We start from the raw sequence: 23,365 nt of genomic DNA, 5'->3' as shown, positions 1-23,365 counted from the left end.
AAAAGCTCTTACATCATTCATCCTACCTGCTCCAGAGGCTGCATTTTGAGCTACTGGGAATATTGAACTCCCAGTTCCACAGTCTACCCTTTTTTTTTTCTGAACTGGGCTAATTCAGCCCAAGGGCTGCTGCAACTTGATGAAATAGCCGAGGACAATGAAAGAAGAGGGGAAGACGGGATGGATGCAGAAGAGAAATATTCACCAAGTCACACCTTCTATTTTTGGTTCTCATGTCAACAGGGAGGAACACAAGTGCCAGACATGAGAGCTGTTAGCTATCATGCCCCTTCTTATCTGGGATCAATCCATGTTTTCTTTGCAAAATAGATGGGGTCACTAGAGGCAAGGGACATGCTTGCTTGAGCAACCCCACAGAGCCCTCCAGACACGAGCATATAAGTACAGCAATTAAACTGACTGTTGTTCTTACTTACCAATTGCTTTCTTTAATCATACATTTTTGTACAAACGGGAGGATACTATATCAAGACAAGCATAGCAATTTCTTTCACTTCTTAGCAATTGTAGAAATTAGAAATGAAAAAATCCAGTAACTCATCTGAAATGACTTAATGCCAGTAGAGGATTATTGTCTATCGTATATTTTCTAATTTTTTCCTACTCCAAACGCCTCTAAGGACTGGGATTTAACTTTGTTTCCTTTAGAAGATTATTCTAATTGGAGAGATACTGCTTTTTCTGATACTTGATCTAAGTTTTATTTTACCTCTTATGACTGTAAATCCTCAATTCTGTGTACAATCAAAAATAATTCCCATTTGTCACTGGCATTTGGGCAGTACAAACACTTGGCCCTGGAGGAAATAAATGCACCGAAACATCCACACTGCTGGGGATGCTTGGCAACATACTCCCGCAACAGCATTTATCCTCTCTGTTTTTCTTGCAGTATTTGAAATGAACATACTGTATAATAACATAGCACATTTTCCTCTAAGGTATTGTCATGAATTGGCCACAAAATAGTATTAGTCGCTGTCTGGTGGATACTTGCTCAAGTGATGGTCTAGAACACAAACCACGTTCAATCATTTGAGCCATTCACAGCTGAATGGAAATACAAAGGTATCACGTACCTCCAGTCTCGACAGGAGGCTGTAATCCCATGGAGAGCTGCTGGCAGCAGTAAGGAACACTAGAGTGTTTTGTTTATTTTCACGGTGCCATTACAAGCTTCACTTATGGAGGTACCTGCCTTTCAGTTCTTAGTTAAAAACTAATCTTATCCTCTGATTAGTGTCTTATTTTCCCCAATCTTATTTTCTATGACTCACTATGTTCTCTATCTTGAAATCAATGATAAGGCTCTATTCATACTTTTAAAAAGATCGTTACGGACTTCCAATTATTCCTTTTCAACATGAACTCCTTTCTTTCTGTTTTTTTTTTCCTCTGTGTTTCTCCTTCAGAAGTGAAAATTTCCATTCGCTGCAACAGATTCTTGTAATGGTTGCAAGTGGAACTGGGTGAGCGTTCCTAGCGTGAATGACAGAGGCAATGTATTCATGAGATTCCCTGATACATTGCAAATTCCATTTGCAAAGAAGCAAAGTTGCTTATTCTAACCCTCGCTTGCACATCCTTCCCCCCTCCTGTGCTGAGAGATAGCCCATCTCCGAGCTACAATGGGGCGAGAGGGGGATTGACTGCAGACTGCTTTAATGCCACTCTTAATGACAACTTGTGAAGATTAGGAAGTTGTCAGAATCAGATATCAGCAAAAGCTCCAGCTTGCTTTGTGAAGTCAGTCTGAATTAATTAATGGGTATCTTTCCTTTGATATCGCTTTGATATTTGGCTGCAGCTGGATAAAAATCAACCACAAAGAAAACTACATTTTGTTTACTGCTGCTTAAGACTCTATTTAGTCCAATGTTTTTTTCTTTTGCAGTTTTTGCCTTTTTAACTTTGCTGACACAATGCAACAGGAAGAGGCTTTTGTGAATAGATGGAGTTATGGTGGCATGTTTTTCAATGACTGTTTCTCTCTGCTTCTGAAGATATTCAGGCTATATTCTAAAAGCAAAGCCATTACTGCTTTCAGCAAAGCTGCAAGTGAAAAGATGCACCGTTCCAAAAGTAAGCCAAACTTTAGCCTTGCCCACTCTTGTACTGCTTGCCAGTTAAAAGCTATATAACACTAATGGTATTTTCTCTCTGCTCCAGAGGCTGCTGATAGCCCGATGCATACACTGGCAGTCTGAAATACGGGCTCTGCAGTTGGGGTGGTCTCCTTCTGAACTTTTCAGGCTATGAATTCACAGCACATTTCAGTGACCTTGAAAGTTTTGGATGTCTACCACAACGATCATATGAACGTGTCTGCAGAGGGAAGGGGTGCCTGCACCCAAAAGAATTCTTGAATGCTTTCTAGTCTTGAAAAGGAGAAAGGATTGCTCTGCACACTACAGAGTAACAGCAGACAAAGCAGTGGCTCTCCCAGCTGAGCTGATGAAGACGATGACTTATTTAGGAGAATGAGCAAAATATCAATTATCCTTCTGGATCTGCAAAGGGTATTTTTAATTAGGCAGAATTTAATTGCCCAAAGTAAGCTATGAGCAGGAGGTTCAGTCAAGCCATCCATTTTCAGTTGTTTTTTCAGCAAGTATAGGATTTTTAATGACTGCAAAGAAGACAAAACTCATGTTTTCCCTCTAATCCCATGTTTGGCACGTACAAAAGCACAGTGCATCTAAACCGTATGGTTCATTACCCAACTGAGATGGGAAAAAAACTAGGTAAGGATGCCTCAGCTCCTGGCACCACCACAGGAGCACAAGCACTAAATGAGATATTTCAAACCTTTGATGGCAATGCATGGAGCCACAGAGCACGCTGCACAGGTTTTAGAAAGAAGCAGCACAGCACACAGGGTTGGACACAACAGCAGAAAGGATGCTGAACAAACAGTCTCTCTGTTATAAGCATGTCATGAAGCTCTGGCTCTTTAGTCATCACATAACTCAGTTCCACGGACACCAAATATTGCTATTGAGGCAGGTAAATGGCATCCAAGGGCATCTCTAATGATGTTACTTCCTAACGCCTGCAACACTGTTTATGATTTGCCTTTCTAATTTCATTGTTGTAGGAGTAGTCAGACAGCTAGGAAGACTCCCTGAACTATTATTTCATCACAAAGACAACTTTAATAGCTTGTGTCATGGTGCTAATGAGGCTGACTGAAGCACCTGTACTTTCTGTTCCGGATAACAGAAAACAGCTAACACCAGCAGGAGGATAAATAGCTGCTTATGAGAGTGCCTGGGCTATTATCCCTAGCTAAGCATCCCACCTAAATCTTGGTGAGCTTTGCAATAGTCTGGAGTACTCTGGTGATGGCCTCTCTGAGTACCCAGCTTGAAATTGATATCCTGTGAACAGATATACTACAGCCTCACAGAAAAGCAGGCTAAGATGTTCTAAGTTGGACAGTAAAACCCAGAGGTATTTTGCAAAGTATTGACCTCAACTGTCCAGAGTTATAGAAATTAGAGGTAAAGCAATGTCACATGTCATTGCAGTTTGGCCTTTTAGGGATGGGCTTCACACTAGGAAAACTTGCTCAGCTTAAGCCAATATTATGTGTTACTTAGTTTCCATCCCAATATTATTATTATTTGCAAAGCACCACAAAAAATCCTGGACGACTCCAAAAGAGATACCTGAAAAAACCAGCTTGGATCTACCTGCATTTGCAGCTGGGCTGATGCGCTCTTGCCTCCCTGGAAAAAGAAAGGCTCTGATTTGAACATCTAGGATCTGAAATAGCTTAGCCCACACACTGTGCAGCTCTGTGTCCTCCTGACATACCCGAGGGGTTAGGCTGGGGCATCACCATCTGAGTAAGGCAGAGCAATGTTTACCTCCTCCCACCAGTACTGCAGGTCTATGGATATTCCTGCCAGGTTATTATTCTACACACTTCCCTATTCTGGGTGAGTATCTTCCAAACAATAAAAATACTTATTAGAACATGGACCCGTAATCAGATATCACAATTCTTGAGTCACTGCTCTCAGTACTAGTCAACCTAGTGCTTTTACTTGCTTGCTTTCAGTCCCATGAGAGGCTAATGCTTTCACACACTGAGGAACAGATTCATCTGAAGAGGAGACCTCCAATCTCAGCTGAGTCCAGTAGTGATGGCTCTGCTATGTCAACTGAAGATAAACCCTTACAACAAGTAAGCCAGTGTAGATGTAAACTGCTCACTCCTGCAAGCCAGAAAGCTATCCTAATGGTCAGGCTGTGAGAAAAGGTAAACCTGGCTCCCATCTTTCACTGAGAGAAAGAGACTATAATTATGAATGAAATGTTCTGCTCAATTTAGAGAAGCTATTTTCACTTAGTCAACATGTCCTTCTCCCCGTGCCTGCACAACACCTATCATTTTGCCATTCAGCTGCAAGGTCAGCTGCTTACAGGGAATTTCATTATGCTTCTAAGTCAATTTGTCAGTTTTTACCATTTTAGGTAAAATTGAATTTAGGGCTGATGCTATGTTCTGTGTTTCACAATAATGGTAAACACAAACTCAACCTTTCCACTATGGTATTTGAATTTAGTGCAAATAGTAATTTATTATTTGAGCAGCAAAGTCAGTGCAACTTATCTTTGGAGGGCAGAGGTGGCAGTGATGTATTTGCATAACAAAAAATAACTTCTTCTGTGCTTACAAAATCTACCATTGAGTGGTACTATTTGTGTAGTATTTTAAAGGAAGAAATAGGCCAGATTCACTTCCTCGACATCACTCAATGTCTTACAGCCCAGTTCCTAGAAATAGATGCTCCCTGGGGATTCTTCCCTTTCCCATCTGGTTATTTTTATCGTTTAAAAACTTCTACACTTTTCAGATCCTTCATTAAACAGCATTTGGCCATGCTATATGGGCACCGAATTAGTTTAATTTGTCATCATAAATCAATCACTCTAAACCCTTAACTAACTTAATTACTCTCTGAATTCCCTTTCTGTTTGTCAAAATCTCTCAAAGTCATTGATATCCCATATTCAGGCTATAATTCAAGTCATATTGGATGATTACCTTTTTATTACAGGTAATTTTTACATAATGTTCACATACTGACAACTCATAAAGCCTAAAGCAGAGAAGTGGGCTGGTTATTAAAATGCTATTCAAGAAAGGAATGTGCAATATTCATTAGAAATGTACAGAACTTATGATATAAAGTGAAAATCAGAAATATACGGGGTTTTTTTTGCTTCTTGTTGGACAAACTGTCTTATCAGTAAGTGAATGTGGATCCAAACAAAGCCATTGTGGATCCCTGCCTTTTGTAATAGATTACTGTGATTAAGGTTAAATAACCTGTGGTTTACACACAGTGCGAAACGTGAGCCGGTCTGCAGAGGAGAGGGAAAGCCCTAAAGTGGCTGTCACTGTGCCAGTGGGCAATCAGCCCGCCAAAGGGCAGAAAAAATGCTCTTGTGAATCAGGACAGTAACCTACGTTCCTCTTTAAAATGCAGCTGCACTTATTCTGCACCCCTAAGGCTGCATCCCTGAGGTTTCCTTACGCGTAGCACACAATACAATCTGACAGTGATAGGACCAAGGGGAATGGTTTTAAACTAAAAGAAGAGAGTTAGATTAGATGGTGGTGATTCACTGGCATAAGCTGCCCACAGAAGCTGTGGATGCCCCATCCCTGGAGGTATTCAAGGCCAGGCTAGATAGAGCCATGATCTGACCTGATGTAGTGGGTAGCAACCTTGGCCACGGCAGAGGGCTAGAACGGGATGGACTTTAAGGTCCCTTCCAACCCAAGCCATTCTGTGGTTCTAAGAACACTTAGGGGAAAGTTCCCTCTAAGACAGTCCTGGTTCCCTGTCACATAAAGTACATTTCATAAAGCCAGTAGTGATTCTTACACTGTAAAAAATGAAAATCTTTTCCTTCACAACATCTGGCAAAAAGGGGGCCATTAATATTTTACAAGACAGTTATATCCTACAAACTCCACCTTGCTGTTAAAGTGTAAAAAGTTTTCTCAAAACTGTACTTCTCTGTTGTTACACTCTTAATTAAATGGATTGATACAGTTAAAGTCCTTATTTTAGGCTAGAACTTCAATACAGTGGGCTTGCTGCTGCTTGGAATACGTATATCCACTTGAAATAAGAACCACGTAAACCATTAGTCTGTTAAATGCATAGGAGTGTTGACAACTTAATCAGTGCAGGCTGTTAATTATTTTTGCGATAACCTCTCCTATGAGGATATATGCAAAGGTATTGAGGCAACAAATGATCCGTGTCATGTCAGGTGAATCTAACTCTAAATGCAAAACAGGCTCCGAAGAGACTTAGGTCTAGATTTTACCAAAGCATTTTACCGAAGGAATCCAATTGATTCCTGATATCAAATAGCTTCTACATGAGAAGGTCCATTTATTTAGCTGCCGGGCTTCAAGAATGCAAACCAGTCCTCGTTATCTCTTGCCAGGAAATCCTACTCAATTCACTAGTTAGCCAAATAGAGTAGATTCTGTTTCTAAACTAGCATGCATGTTAAAACTAAACCCCACAATGTCAGTGCCGCCAACATGGCTGAGAGCAGTCTCTGCATACAACCTCTGCATAAAAGCCAATTTTCACAAAGCAGCATATTAGAAAGCTTAAGCATGGGGGGACTGTGATTATTACATCTAACTAAAGGTACAGAATAAATTTAGATGGGAGGAATTCACTGGATTATTTTGCTTAGGGAATAGAAGCTAAGCATCTCTAGCAAAGCCAAGAGATTCCTAATGAATATGAGACTAGTTAAGACCTTGGTTCTACGTCTCATCTCAATTATTGCATTCAAATTGAAGTTTTCCCTTTTCTCTCCTCTGCCTTTTAAAATAGAATCCACACTGACATTCATGCAGGAAGAACCTGACTGTAACTTGAATAATACCAACTGCATCCCTATGGAGCTAGGGTATGAGATATGCGCCTGAATGCTATATTTGAAAAGACATATGTAGAAATTCATTTTGCTCGTTTACAAGACATAAAAGCAACTTGTGATGCCAAGTAAACAGAAGAGAATTGTCCTTATTTCATTGATATGTATCATATATATCAATATGCCTGTATTTCTCAAATGCTGTGTATCTTTTTCTCTGCCTAGTAGCAATGCTACTGTGACAAGTGATATCTAAATACATATTTGGGGAAAGATAAAAGTTCCATTATGTGGCAAGGAATATTACGTCTAACAGAGAGATTATAATAATCATGAGTAAAAAGAAGATGTTTGATCCTACTTCTGCTGAAAGTTTTCAAAATTTTTTAAAAAATCCTTTACATGAATTTTATCCTCAGGAAAATGATTAAAACAAGAAAAGCCTTGAGATGTCAGCTGGTGACATGTTTTTCCTCTTTATCTTTCTTTTTTGTTGTTGTTGCTGTGAAAAAAAAAAAAAAGCTGAGAGAATACAGCAAAGTGCATCATTAACTTCTTATTAATTTCATAATACAAAGGCAATTCTGTTAAAATAGTGGTGCTGCAACTTTAAATTACAGAACTAGCTTGGTATTTAATGAGAGATTTAGCACAGCAGGGTTTCTGTTAAATTAAGTTGTGCCTTCACATCACAGTGGGAAAACAGGTGTATATTGGTTTAGAATTATGGAAATGTTGACTAATTCCAAGGCTTGTAATCAAACAGCAAGGCACCCTGCAATATTTTCTTCCAAGATTCTGCATTAATCATTTATGTCTGGTCTTGTTTTCTTCATGTCCACTAAAAGGGTGCAGTTCAAAGGAGCAGATAAAGCCTTCGTGTTTTCATGTCTCTTGTTAAGGACGAGGTCCACACAGAAAGTAGATACAGAAACAGAGCACGGCGGGCTTTGCTCAAATCCCACCCAAACTGAACAGAGCATGCAGAAGGGGGATAGGTTTCATGCTACAAAAATGCTTTTTTGGCTTCGTAGGTGCTCATCCCATTACTGAGCAACACGCAGCAAGTCTGCATTTTGGAAATGAAAAGACAAACCAGGAACATCCCGCTCACAATCGTTCAGTGCACGCAGCCTTGCAGCAGGATGAGTGACACCTATGCACAGGTGAGATGCAGGCAAGCTGCTGCATCCCTGCTTCTGTGTCTGCCATAATTCTGTATCTGAAACTAACAAACCACCTGCCTGTTACTCCATTTTTTTCCTGGGTTGTTCAGAGATGCTTCTTATCTGACGCATGGCTGTACTTCAGCAGAAGTGGAAGGCACACTGTTTTGTTTCCAAATACACCTTCCTTCTGAACTTCCTACACAGCACATCTTGTTTACTGGAAGCAAGCCGATGCCCAAATGAACCTGATCCAAATTCATCCCTTGTAGCCTTGACAGATGATTGCTTCCATTTGTCTGAAAGAGACTGTTTCGCACACAGGCTATCCACTACCAATCCCTGCGAGCTCATGGAAAGCTGCTTAGTGGACCAGATCTAGCAGCATGGAAATCGCTAAAATTCATAGAAGGAGAATCCTGTTCAAGTGAAGCGGTTCAGCATGTGTGCTACAACTTTACAGTGTGCATAAACAAAGTTATTTTGGGAATATACTGCTAAATCATAACAGTATCACAGTTTACATTGAATGTCAGCATACAGCGTGTTCAAAACATAGGATCTGTTACATAATACATGCTTAATTTTCGTCAATGTAATGAGTTGTCTGAGTTTTTCTCTCTATTAGAGACGTGCCTTTAAGAACTAAGTGTAACAACTCATCTCAAAGTAAAATTTTAACATCTCAGGCAGCATCGGGATCAGATCAGCCCAGGCCCCAGAGCCATGGGAATGTAATTTTCACATCTCCTTAAGAGAAAAGTTTGTAACTTCACATTCAAGATGGAAAAACAGAGCTTGAAAAAGATACATTTTAAAAGACCATGAGCTAGAGGCAGCATTGGAAAAAACGTTACAGTTTTGATCTTTGCTAAAAAAAAAAAAAAAAGGTGCAGCAGCCTCTTTAATTCTGGCATGCTCCTTAGCTATAAAGAGGAGCAAATGATGCCCTGCTGAAGTAAGAAGCTCTGCAGAGTTGAGCCAGCTTTGCCTCTTGTACATGGGGAGGTCAGGAAAGGAGGCTGCCTCCTGAGTCACCTGCTGGTTTAACCAAGACCTTTCAGAGCAGAGCAGCCAGCTCTGGGGCTCAGGAGAAGAGAGGTGCAAGCAAAAGGAGTCCCCCTGCTGCAGAGGAGAGCAATGTACAAATCTTGCTGTGGGGCTTCAGGGTAGGTAGGGCTCACACACCCAGAGATGCTGTAGCAGCTCAGGACCACCTCCATTGGTGTGTGCCCATCCCATTCAGCACAGCTGCTTAACTGAAAGCATGTTGGAGAGCAGTTACACAATGAGCTGGGTTAACTGCAACATTAGCTGAATTGGGTTAGAGAGCATTCATCCAAGGGCTCATCATATTCTGGCAGTGGGGATGGGAAAAAACAACTGGGCTGCAGAGCCAGGGGATGCTGTGATGTAGCCAGAGCTCCTGAGGTCCCTCAGCACCTTCCTTTCTGTCCAATGATGGCACATCATCCTCTACATCCTCAAAAGCTGAGCCTGCCACTGCGAGACATGACATCAACCCTTGCAAGGATCAGATGCTGGAAAAATTTACTGAAATCTGAAGTGGCACAATTTTTCATTGATTTTCCTTTCGCTGGCTGGTCATTGCAGATTACCTCCCACCCCTTCCAGCATTTCCATTTTCAAATGATGGAAGAATTCCATTCTACCTCTGCAAATTAGCACGGCTCATGGGTAACTATCCAACATCTCCGTGTTGGTCGCTTCCATGACAGATGAGGTGGCTTTCCTAACAGGACTTGCAGAAAATGGGCCAGCCAGACATGAAGTTTTCAAACACATAGTGTCCGATTTCACATATGGCGTGTAGGAACTGAAGAAGATATTGGCCATCAGTCCATAACCATCCATCATAACTGTCAGTCTAAACAACATTCCATTTATTTATACAGTGCTGTATAATTTGTTCTTGTGTTTGTAACCACACACTCTATACATATACTGGAACATTTGCCCTAGATCAAGGGGGAATATATCCCCATTCTTTATATTTTTTCCATTCTGGTCCCTAAAGTATTTAGTTGCAAACAGCAGAACAAACTAAAACATGAGAACAAGAAGACTTCAGAGTTAAGTCATGCAAATACCAATGATATGCTTCTCTTCAAACCTGCAACTCAAATCTGAACTACCGTGGGATAACATATGCTACAGTTTGTACAGTTAGCTCAGTAACACAAGCACAACTGCTTTAACCACCAGTGCGATGTATCAGCAGGAACAGGGTGCTGAGCAGAGGTGGTGGCAGGGAGCAGGATGGCTCTGTGCAGGCAGCTATGTGGTACTGTGCTCTGTGGTCCCCTGATGTGCAGTCACCACGCTAATGCACTCAGTTGTTTAGAAACCATGTGTACAAAGGCTGCATTTAATGAAGCTGGCTGTATTTTGTCTTTTCCTCTCTTCTCCCTTTTGGAACTAGAATCCTCAGTGGTGCAGTGTTTTTCTGCCATATGTTCCCCCCCCCTCCTTCTCCTGTAAAAAAAAAAAAATTGGATCTACCTTGCACTTCAGTAACTGCCTCTAGTCAGCAGGAATCAGCACTGTTTCCAGCCAAGGGACTTTCTACAGAAGAGCAACTGTCTTTAGAGATAATGCCATTGCTACAGGACTGGCACTGTTACAGGACAGGACATCAGGTTTGCCACCCTCCCTTGAAGAGACCAAGGTTATTTGGGGCACTTAATCAGCATCTCAAGCAAAAGGGCTATTTTCTGGCAACAAAATAATTAGGATCAAAAAGTAAATGTACTCACCCCAGGTAAAGTTTTAATATTGTGCAGTGCATTCTGTGCCTCAAGAGCAGCTTTTCTTGTATAAAATGTTACGAAACAACAACCTATAGAGAGAAATGAAAAGCTTTCAGAAATTAGTGAGTATGATTTCTGAGAGTACAATAGGGAGGCAGAAAAAACAGTGGTTGAACAACACATTATGAAAGCTGGAAATGTGAATTATCATGAGGCTGCTTGAATGACATGAATAAAAGAAAGCTTGTACGGTTTAAAATAAAAAGTCACCCCCTGTGCATTGCATCTATAGCACACCTACATTGTTAGTGAACTGTAATCACTTAGAAATTAAGTTAACTAAAATCCAATTGGCTTTGTATGGTGTAAATAAGGTTATATTTTTCTGTAGGCTCCCCATTATGCTTTGAATATGAGCAACAAGGCAAGCTCAAACCAGCAGGAATTCACTGTTACATCCCAGGCAGAAAATCAGGTTAAAGCAGGACCTTATTTAAAGGGTTTGCCTTACCTATAGGTAAGGAGCTAAGGATCATGAATCCTAACTCCTGGCTTCACACAGGACCACCCCAAATCCAAACTCTGTGTCTGACAGCGTAGCCTGAACGTCCCTTGAACTCGTGCAGCTCAGGGCTGTGCCCACTGCTCTGGGCGGTCCGTTCCATGCCCACTGCCCTCTGGTGCAGACCCTTTCCCTAACACCCCCTGCCCCTCCCCTGACACAGCTCCATGCCGTTCTCTCAGGCCCTGTCGCTGTCACAGAGAGCAGAGCTCAGCGCTGCCCCTCCGCTCCCTGTGAGGAGCTGCAGCCGCCATGAGGCCTCCCCTCAGCCTGCTCTGCTCTGGGCTGAGCAAACCCACGGCCCTCAGCTGCTCCTCACACAACTTGTCCTCCAGACCTTCCCCCAACTTTGTGGCCCTTCTTTGGATGCATCACTGGTGTGGGACAGAAACAAGGAACGGGAGCTGATCTAAAGGCCCTGCATGAGCTCCTAGGTGTGCATGGGGCATGGAGAGCTTTCCACAGAAGGACCTTGCATCCACACTGCAGGTGGGGTGCTGGGCACAATGACCCGGTTTGTGACTTCAAGCTGACTTCCAGCAGGACTGAAACCACCCTGAGAACATCGCTGGTGTGCTTCAGTGAATAACACAAGGAAAATTCTCACTTAGCACCCACTCTGCTGCCACCCTGCCTGTAAAGGAAACAGACTGGGGCTGAGTGCAGCCCTTCCCCATGTGGACCCGGGCAGTTTCCACGCTAAGCAGTGAGCCTCAAATTCCTTTGGAGCTCTGCAGCTGCAGTCAGGTGACCCACCTGGTTCTGGGACAGGGAAAACCTGCTGGGAGGCAGAAGTGGCTGCCGAAGTAAAAACCTATTTCATATCAAACAGAATGATGCAGATTTTACTGATGAAGCAGCAAACAATCCTATTGTATTAATCACTGACAGAGATGTGTTGTAACTCCAGGGAAATGCCAAAACCAAACAGAAAGTGCATTTCTCGAGCCTCATCGCCAGCCTTCTTGCTCCCTTGGAATGACACAGGTGCAACACTTTCTCCTGTGCTTGCACTGGCTCCCTACTGCTTACCAAAGTGGAATTCCATGTCACTCCTACTATGCCAGCTATTTTTCAGCCTCTCAGCACTGCCATAACAGCAAAGGGGACCAAGGAGAATGCATGCACAGGAGAACACAGCTAGCAAGTGTCTGGCCATGTGGAGGAGGCTCACCCCACACCTTGGAAGGAAAAACTGAATCCAAAATTCCCCCTCTGCTGCCTCTTGCTTGGCTCGAGCTGTGCACTGCACTGTGAATGCTCCCTTTGGCTTTGCAGTGGGGCCAGCGACGACCATTACCTTTATAACAAGCAAAGGTAATAATGTATTCCCAGCTGGAATGCAGCGAGTTTATCCCTAACAGAAAAGCGCTTGCAAGCTAATAAAACATGGGCAGGCGGGTAATGCTGACTTAACACAGCTGGGAGAAACACTTCTCATAATACCAATAGTTTCCTTAAAAGTTCACAGTTCACAAAAGAGAAGGCTTGATAATTATTTCAGTGATCATTGTTTGGCAGGGATGAGTACTACAGACAGCCACAGCCTGCAGGGTTTGTGCTTCCTGTGAGTACTTCTAAATCTTCTACTCCACTGGTAAACTCTGCAAAGTTTAATTACTGGACTCCAAAATTAAAATGTGAAACAAATCAGAGTTTGTGACACTTAATTGCACAACTCTGACAAAACAGCATGACATATTTTTGTCCTGCCAACTGGTTCCAGAGTCTTCTGTCTTCTACTATTGTCTCTCCATTTGGTTTATTAGCTGTTTAATATAAAGCTATTTAACCAGGAGAGAGGATTTCAAGGAAAAAATACCAAGTAGTGGTCAAGACCTTGGAACTGCAATGTCCTCACCATGGGTCTCAAGAGTTCATTTTGGCTTTGAGCTCTCTGGGTTTATTCTGATAAGAAGTTTGAAATCTTTGGGTTTATCACTCTTGGCACTACTTGAAAGAACTGCAGTCGAAAGATGAATACCCTGTGAAACACCCTTTAACTAGTCATATTTGGGAAGTAATAGTGTAGGAGAGAAAAATGTCTCTGAATGAAGACTGGGAGAAAACAGCAGCAGTGGGAAACATGCAGATGCTTCCAGCAGATCATCAGCCTGTGACAAAGATGGTGCCTCTAAGCTCACAGATTGATGCATCTGAAAATGCACATGGATAAAATCGTTACCTGCACTCATTTTGCTTGTATCATATTACACAGCCGTAACAAAACAACAGATGGTTTGCCATGCTTTGGGGAGAGCATGGACACGAATTGTGGACACTCGATTCTGAAGCTTTCTGACAACAAGGTCGGGGCGGATTGATGAAAAAAGAAAATATGAAAACCCAGAACATGAAAGGCGAACATGCACACAGTCCCGAAGGAAACGCTACAGCTCAGCCTATGGAGGTGCTCGCTGCCAAAGTACACACATTGTTGCAGCTCTGACAACACAGCTTTGAAGATGCCTTAAGTGTAAAATCCCTTTCACTCAGTATCACGTGCCATAGGAGAAAGTACCAAATTCAGCTGTTTCTGCAGAAATACTGCAAGGGAAGACTGCAGCGTAAAAAAACGGGGCTAATGTGTGCTGTCTGAATGGTAGCTAGCCCCTGCTGAAGGACAACTAGGACCCTTCTCCATTTTCCCTAAGAAAATGCAATATTGTCAAAGACAAATCAGTGACACCACTGGAAAATAAAAAGTGTATTTCCTGAGAGAAAAGACAAAAACAAACTCAACCCTCCTCTCTGCAGGCCCCTGCACACATAATCGTGGCTTCATCACCAGCAAATGTGGCAGCTGCTTGAACTCTAGCTAAACTTCTCTGCCATCCATACACCTCAAAACCTGACAGTGATAACCTGCTCTGCTCCTGCTCAGGACAGCTTATAAGGTGAATTGGTCTGTGGACATGGTTCTACCTATTCTCAGTCAGCTCAGTTTAACTCTGATTTAACTCCACGTGAGCTAGCATCTTCTTGACTGAAGGAAAAGGAGCTCATGCTGACAGCCAGTACTGCCAAAGCAGCAAATCTTTGCTTTTGTAAGGCTGATTATACTCGGGCTGGAACTGTATTTACTCCGTCATATAACATCTTCACTCTGTACCTAGAAAAGATAGTCAATGAATCATGCAGATCCCTACAGTCCCTTAAGGACATCAGCAACAACTCCGTGGCTATCCTGCCAGATGCTTGAATAGACTGAACAAAAGCTACCACACGGTGCTGTACAGCTTCTGATAGAAGCAAATGGGGGGTCCGAAAAACAATGGCAGAGAACAGCCCTGCTTCTCAACTCTTCTGCTGATAAAACACAGCACTATATACACCATAATGCTCAACTTCAACATCTCATTAGAAAAAAATGAAAAAGATCTCTTGTCTCAGCATGTTTTCTCTTTTTTTCTGTTTTTTTTTTCCTAAGGAAATTTAGTGCCAGAAAAAGACCTTGAGGTCCCAACTGTTGGGAGAGAGTTGACACATTCAATTTTCCATGACACATCCAATTCACAAGCCCCTGCTCAGGCTGCCAAAGGCACCAATTAGCACGAGAGGTGGAGATTTTTATTTTTTTTAACAGAAACCTGTTTAGCAAGACAAAGACGGGGTAAACCGCCTCGCCCATGGCTGGAAACACTTTTGTTTGAGTCACTGTCAAAGATGGCAGCAACAGATTGCACTGCGATCGTGCAGCCCTAGCTTCACTAAACTAACTGTTCAGAAATTAGGCATGGAAAAAAGAAATCAAATGGCAAGGACACTCACAACACCACCTCCACATGTTTAATTATTTGTTGACAGAAAAACTGGGTTTCTGGAAGACATTTGTGCACGTTGTAGAACTGTGACATACTGCAGAGCTTTCACCAGTAAAATTCAATCCCAGGCCTGGGGCAGAGTGGCTGGGAAGCTGTGTGGAGAAAAAGAATCTGGGGGTATTAGTCAACAGCTGGCTGAACATGAGCCAGCAGTGTGCTCAGGTGGCCAAGAAGGCCAATAGCATCCTGGCTTGTATCAGATAGAGTGCACCAGCAGGCGCACAGGGGCAATCATCCCCAAACCCAATCATCCCACCAGCTCAGCGCTGGTGAGGCTGCTCTTTGAGTACTGTGCTCAGTTTTGGGCCCCTCACTATAAGAGAGACACCAAAACCCTGGAATGTATTCAAAGAAGGGCAACGAAGCTGTGAAGGGTCTGGAGCACAAGTCTTATGAGGAGTGGCGGAGGGAACTGGGATTGTTCATCTGGAGGAGGCTCAAGGGAGACCTTATTGCTCTCTACAACTGCCTGAAGGGACGTTGTGGCAAGGTGGGGGTTGGCCTTTGCTCCCAGGTAACAGCGATGGGATGAAAGGTCATGGCCTTAAGTTGCACCAGAGTGGCATTCAGGTTGGACACTAGGAAAAAATTCTTTTCAGAAAGAATGGGGAGGCATTGGCATAGGCTGCCCAGAGCAGTGATGAAGTTACCATCCCTGGAGGTTTTCAAGAAAAAGACAGATGTGGTATTTAGGGACACGGTTTAGTGGGCAATATTGGTGGTAGGTGGAATGGTTGGACTAGATGAACTTGAGGGCTTTTCCAACCTTAATGATTCTATGGTTCTGGGATTCAGAAAATGCCGTTCTGCTGATGAATAAGATGATTTTTTCAAAGAACTGCTGGTGACCTCCTGCAGTTGGAACTTCTGTCACTGAATTAAGCACAGGTGAAACCCTCATCTCCATTCACCCATCAGTGTGGACATGCAGAGCTGTGCTGGTGCCTTCAGAGAATCACAGAATGATTTGGGAAGGTTTTGGACCTCAAAGACTATCCAGTCCCAAGCTCCTGCCACGCACAGGGATACCTACTGGTCATGTTGCCCAAATCACCATTCAATCTGGCCTTGAACACTTCCAGGGATAGGGCATCCATAACCTCTCTAAGCAAGCTGTTCGAGTACCTAATTTCCACTATAACAAAGAATTTCTTGCTAATATCTAATCTAAATCTACTCTCTTTTAGTTTAAAGCCATTGTGCCTTGTCCTACATCACTGCACTCCCTAACAAAGAGTCTCTCCCCTTTGTTAGGCTGCAAGCTCCAGCGCAGACACTGCTAGGAGCTCAGCCACGTCGGTATTTATATTGCTTTCTCCCAATTCAAGCACAGACTAATTACTCCACGAGAGCTGTTTACATCCTTAATTTTGAGCAATGAACAAAAGGAAGCTCTCCTCCGCTCAGAGATGAGGTGGATGCGCTCCTTGCTGGCTTTTAACAGCACTGAAATCTGCGTAAGAGGCTTAATCTCTCAGCCAGGATTTTATGCTTGAATGAATACAGGAACCTCCATCTTGCTTTGAGTGTGAAAACGTTCCTCACAGCTTCCAGTACAAATGCACAGGTCCTAGTTTAAAGTTACCAGCAATTATCTGCGTGTATCCATATGAGAGAATAATGTTCAGACGCGGATGGGGATTAAAAACTGTTGTCGTATGTGGAGCTCTGGGCTTTTGATTTGCTTTAAGAAAAATGTGCTGCAATTCCCTGAAAATGAAACTTTTGAGAGTTAAAAAAGAAAAAATACAGGCTAAAAAAAACCCTGGTATTCTTCAGTGTGATTTATGAGTTTTTATAGTTTTCAACTGACAAAATTTGTCAGTTTGGATCTCTGCTGCGTTGCGCGTATTATCACCTGCTGCCAGTATCTGAACCCTAACCATAGGGTATAGCAATACAAGAGCTTATCAGTGCGTCTGCAAAGCCTGCAACAACTTAAAAGTATGAAATTTGCTTTACCTTCTAGACTAATAAAATAAACACTTCAAAACAGCTATAATGATTATCTGATGATTGAACTCTGTATTCTTTTAGCAAGTAATGGAATCCTGGCAGACAAATTCAATTCAAAATACATTCACATTCAGGACATCAACAAAGTCATCATGTTGTGAATTGAAAATTCCTTTAAAGGTTGCGTTTGAATTCTAAGGGGCTGACAGATCAAGGGACTGAAGGCCCTGGAAGGCTAAATGAGTGAAGTCCCGCTATGTTTCTTTCTTTCTGTGAATGAAGCTCACTTTTGTGTGTGCATTTGCAAGCAGAACAGGTGCTGGCTTCATACAAACTTGGAATCTCAATTGGGACAGTAGCTTCTTGTCAATCCTGCACAGTTCAAACTACTTTAAGTTAAGGAGGATTTCTTTTTCTTTCTTCCGCACCCTCCAAATGCTCCTCTCCTGATTTTCACATTCACTCTTCCACTATCGAAATCTAAACATTACACCCATGATTTAACAGGGCTGCATTTCTAAAGGGTCTCTTGCATTCCAGCTGTTCCCAGTGCTGAAAGATGCACCCTGTAAATTACAAACAGCTGCCTGAACAGAGTGATTTGCAACCAAACACACCATGACCTACACTGTCCTTTTCCAAAAGCCAATGAAGACATCAAAAATCCTCTTCCACCAAAGGCACTGACAGGACCTACTGCTGCAGGAGCTCAGGTGCCGCTGGGCAATGAGTATCTTCACATTCATTAATTTTGCTGCATTCTGTGGAAGCCCTGCCTGGCATTTGCTCTCTGTTATGGATTTTAGTGCAATAGGCTAACCTGAGTGAAAGACACCATTCTAATATTAGGAGAGGCGTTTCCAACCTTAGAGATTTTGGTTTGGTGATTCTATACAAAAACGGAGAAAAACTGGGGCTGGCTGAATAGCAAATACAGACATTCATGACAAAGGAAAACAAAACCTTTCCAGAAATAAAAATCCAACTGTTTCTGCAATTCTGCTGAACAGAAAAAAGAAGGTGGCTAAGGCATTTTTGATTCCTACCTGCACCATCCCCTTGCTCTATTGTATGTGGAATCACTTGAGCATGATGGCAATGATTCACTCCTGAAGCAATCCCTGATAGAATTGCCATACGCTGCAGAAATCAACCTTTAACGATGCCGCCTCCCAATTAGCTCAGGTTTGCTAATAGTTTGATATAATTGGCACCCTGATGGAAACTTTATTACCGATCCTGTCACCAGCCAGGAACCTGAAACGCCACTCTAATGACAGCACATATTAGAGCAATGCCACTTCTAATATTAATACATTAGCTGCAGGTAAGGCAGGGGCTCATATACCAGAAGGATTCACAAATGGGACGTGCCAAATTCCACCCTGTGCTCTATTTTTTCATCTGCTTGTAACATCCAGAGAGGCAACAGAGCAGCCCCAGCGTGCCCCGAACCGCCCCTGTCGCATTACAGCACGAATGCTGCAGGCCTGGAAGAGCCCTGTAAATGGCCAGTGAAAAATGATCCCACGGAGCTCAATTTTTTCTCCCTGTGCCTTGCAAGTTATGACGGCCTTTCTGTTAATTGGCCACAAGTCCTAGTTTGCTGTCAGCCTTCAGCTGCACCGGGGAGCTCTTCTGGAGGAGTCGCACTCTGTCATTCCCATACCCTTGTGAATACAAATGCTCTCTATAAATGTCCTCTGCCTACAAAATGGAAGTGGTATTTTTTTTTTCTTTTCTTTTTTTTTTGACCTAGATTAAATCTGCTGCATTTTCAAGCCTTTTGGGAAAGCAACTAAGAACTAATATGCACTGGTTCGTGTGCCACAACACTTCCCTGCCCATTATTATGTAAATCTTGACTAAAGTGCGACACAGATAGAAGAGATATCACAGGCAAAATTGCCAGAATCTGCTTTTCTTGCTCTCTGAAATAAGCCACTTATATTAAACAGTTTTAAATGTCTAATAGCTGTAAAACTATCGGAAGAATTTCAATGTCCATTTTTCATATAGGACAATGACAGCTGAGCTCTCACACTGCCTGCGTAATGACCAGGAAGCAAGCAGCCAGCATGTTGGTATGGCACACTGGGACTCTCTGGTCTCCTTTTGAAGGACAGGGCCAACTTCCACATCTGCAGCTTGGGAGTGCTTGTTCAAAATTTGCAATAGATGGTGGTAACAGTGGGGAAAAAAGCAGAATTAGATTACATACATTGTGGCAGGGTAAATAAATGCATACAAATCAGGTTTATAGCATCAAGGCAATTTCATGTCATTACTACCTAATCTGTCCCCAAAGAAACCATCACCGCATGCAGAGATGTGAGTTGAGCTGTAATGGTCCGGGTTTGCAAGTCAATGAATCATAGAATGGTTTAGGTTGGAAGGGACCTGAAAGATCACCTACTTCCAAAACCCTGCCATGGGCAGGGACATCATCCCTAGACCATGTTGCCCAAAGCACCGTCCAGCCTGGCCTTGAACACCTTCAAGGATGGAGCAACCATAGCTTCTTTGCGCAGCCTCTGCTAGTGCCTCATCATTCTGAGTGAAGAATTTCTAGCTAATATCTAATCCAAATCCAATCCTTTTACTTTAAAACTGATATCCCTTGTCCTATCACTGCATTCCCTAATAAAGAAACCCTCCCTATCTTTCTTGTAGGCACTGTTTAAATACTGGAAGGCCACTATATGGTCTCCCTGCATCTTTCTCCAGGTTGAGCAATGCCAGCTCTCTCAGCCAGTCCTCGTGGGAGCAGTGCTCCGGCCCTCTGAGCATTTTCCTTGTCTTCCTCTGGACTGACTTGTAAACTCTCAAAGTTCTGCGGAGATATTGGTCAGCAGTCAGCAGCACCATACCTGCACATCAGCATGATGTCAACACCCAAGTATGCTGGTGCTGGAAATGCCACCATTCTGGCTGGAGCCACTCATTCCCTGCCACCCTTCCAAGCACTCAGTGCACGTCCCTTGGAGAGATGTTTCTTGTGCTGTCCCAAGATGAAGAAGGCTGTCCACCAACAGCAGTCAGAAAACAAGAGCCATTGCTCAGTACCTCTACTCCAGTTCTCATTTGGTTCGTTTGTACTTCTATATCTTGGAGGCAGAGAATAATTGGGATCTTAATCATCTTAAAATACTGCTTACAATAAAAACTGCTCATAAAAAGACCTGCTTGTCACAGCTTTTGGAAAAAAAAAAATTCTTGTGTAAGTAGTACAGCAAAAGGAGAGGCTGAGGAGAGAGCATTCCAGTCTCCAGTTCTGTGATGGGTCTCCCTTGGGTGGTCACTGTACTGGTAAGGTACAGAAAATAATATATATAGGAGAAACAGGAAACATTTTTTGTTCCGACTGGAAATCATTCCAATCAAAGTGCATCGTTATGTGTGTATTCTGTATCACAAAGACGTTTTGAATTTTTTGAATTTTGGGCAAACATCCACACAAAACTACAACACAAATAATCACTTATTTTTTATGCTGCCTTGTCTTCATTTCCCCTTTACGTTCTCTCTTCTTCTCTTCCTTCATATTCCCACATTAATTCTCTTTAACCTTTAATTCACATTCTCTTTCTCTTATGTAGACCCTCACTCTTTTCTTCCAGTAGCTGATTATTCTTTCTTTTTTGCCTTCCCTAAGTAACGATTATTGATTTAAAATTACTAGTTTTGAAATGAATTAACACATCCTCATCCACTGAGCAAGTGAACACCTAAGTTTGTTTATCTGCCAAACGTGTCTTTGGATACAGTACAGAAACTGGGTTCAAGGCACAGATGCTAAAAACAGTGGAAATGAAAAATTGAGATGTCCTCCTTTATTAATCCTTTCTTACAGCAGATAACTGGGGAGACACTGCACTTCAATTCAAAAAGACTCTGAAAAGATCATGTTTACAGAAATTAATGTAGACAGGAACATATCTTTCACAAATGACATTTCAAAAACCCTTTACTCTCCAGCCCTGAAATTCACCAGTAGCAAAATCAAGCTTTAGAGAGCAGAGGCTGACAAAGCTGACTGTCCAGCCTGGAAAAAGAAGGCTCAGGGGGGTCTTATCAATGCGTATAAACAGGTGATGGGGCAAGTAAAGAAGATGGTGCCAGGATCTTCTTAGTGGTGCCTAACAGGAGGCCAAGAGGATGTGGGCACAAATTAAAATGCAACAAACTCTATTTAAACATAAGGATAAAACTTTTCAATGGCACAGGTTGGCCAGTGATGTTGTAGAGTTTCCATCCTTGGAGATCTTCCAAACCTGCCTGGATACAGCCCTGAGCAACCTGCTGTAGACAAGCCTGCTTTGAGCAGGGGTGTTAGAAGAGATGAGCCCCTGAGGTCCCTTCCAGCCTCTGCCTGTGATTCTGTGGAACAATGAAAGAATTTAAGAGGCTTTTTCACAATACCCTACTAACACAGTACAACTCCTTCAGAAATATATTGCAAGCTTACTTAACTTCAGCAGACAACATCAGCTAAATTGCTGTTTTACTGTTGCACTCATCGGTTGGGAACCAGCTCTTATTCACTAGCAAATTTCACACACGAGACAAGTTTCTTCACAGCAAGACAGGAACCACTCTTTTCTTTAGAAACAGAACCAGAAACACTAGAATCTCAGCGTGGTGCATGTTGCCACAGACACAGAAGACCGTAAGAATGCCTTGTGTCACACCCTGCTTTCAGAAATACATCAAGAAATTATTCAGTATAGAAGCATTAAGATGCATTTTTAAACTACAGTTTATCCAGTCCTGTTGTGTCTGTTACATCATGAAGCTTTTAAAATTCAATGTAAGCCTTCAGTACTAGAAGACCACTTATTTGCCCACAGCCCTGACAGCTCTGAAACCCTGAGCTTCTGTCTTCTAAAGATGCCTTAGGTAAGGCCAAAGCTAGTAACACAAAGAGAATTTGTCCACAGAGAAAGAATTGTAAAAGAAGGCACAGGGTAGAAAGTTTATTGGTGACACTTAATGAAAAAAAAAAAAACATTTAAAAAGGAACAACTAAAAACAATCCCATTCCTTACCCAGAAACTTGTTAAGAGGACAGTGCATGGGTTCATTTCAGCACTTGTTTGGAAGCTTTGGTCACCATTTTTGCAGCAGAATCAAAACCTGACCTTGGATAATTCATTTCTAGGAATAGAGTGTTGAAGTTCTTCTGAAAATAATGTTCAATGCCCATCTGAATCTTTAGATGCTTAAATGCTTTTGAACAATCTGGCCTTTAATCTCCCTGTGCCCCAGCTTCTCCTTGTAAAATGGAAAGAATAAAATGTCCTGAGCTCAAAGGAATATTCTGAAGAAACCATTAAAAAAAAAAAAAGAAGTGAAAATATGCAGCAATAACAATGAGGTGAGTAACAGTAGAGCATTGCTTGCAAAGTGCTGCTTCTACCTAACTAGCTACAGTTTGGCATGCGTCCTCCAAAAGTTTGCTTATAGGAAATGGAAGAAATCAATACAAGACATTCAAGCTGGCTTAAGGGGCACTTAAGCAGTTTGGGAAGAAATTCGAGCTTAAATATTGCCTTAAAGTAAGCCAATATTGCCCTGAGCTTCATTCAACGGAGACCTATTCTTCCCCCAACACCCAGCAACACCTAACCCCATATTTTACTGCATTTTCCCAAACTAGCTAACAGGGGCTCCATTCTCTGCTGGTCAAAGAACTGAGTAAACTTCCACTCTTGAGTCGTGACTTGTTGCAATATACACACTAATTTCAGGGAGGTAATTTTCACCTGTTTGAAAACCTGTTTTCTTAAAAATGTGCACCTCTTTTCCATCTTTACAACCCACTGTCTGAATAAGTTGTACTCCTGGTTCTGTTCACCCAAGATGTGGCAAAACAAAGCTTGCAATTCTTCCTTGACTTCAACTTTATAAACTCTTACGTATCTCGTATTGATTCAAAGACATTCACAGTTTCACTCTCGCAGGGTCACAGCACATGTCAAATCTTTCCTATGCCGCGTACACCTTCTAGCAGTCTTTCATCTAAGGAGCTTCACTTTCCCTGAACTTGTTAGCAGTGACACATTTATTCCCCAATTAAGACATATATTTTTTTACAACAAGAAAAAAAAGAAAAGACACAGAAGAAATTTCTGGCAACTC

At 42.2% G+C, this 23,365-nt stretch overlaps 1 protein-coding gene across 1 annotated transcript in view; it reads right to left on the bottom strand.

Annotated features, from left to right (window-relative positions):
- CELF2 (CUGBP Elav-like family member 2) overlaps positions 1-23,365 on the bottom strand; it is a gene marked incomplete at its 5' end in the record, with an annotated part of 370,631 nt that overhangs the window by 88,148 nt on the left and 259,118 nt on the right. Inside the window, 1 exon segment of the mRNA XM_021384356.1 lies at positions 10,889-10,971. Within this exon segment, the coding sequence (XP_021240031.1) occupies positions 10,889-10,971 (83 nt within the window).

Source organism: Numida meleagris, chromosome 1 (genome assembly GCF_002078875.1).
Source record: "Numida meleagris isolate 19003 breed g44 Domestic line chromosome 1, NumMel1.0, whole genome shotgun sequence".
In the NCBI taxonomy this organism is placed as follows: domain Eukaryota; kingdom Metazoa; phylum Chordata; class Aves; order Galliformes; family Numididae; genus Numida; species Numida meleagris.
Note: the sequence above shows the minus strand (reverse complement) of the source record. Positions and strands in the feature narration are given on the sequence as shown.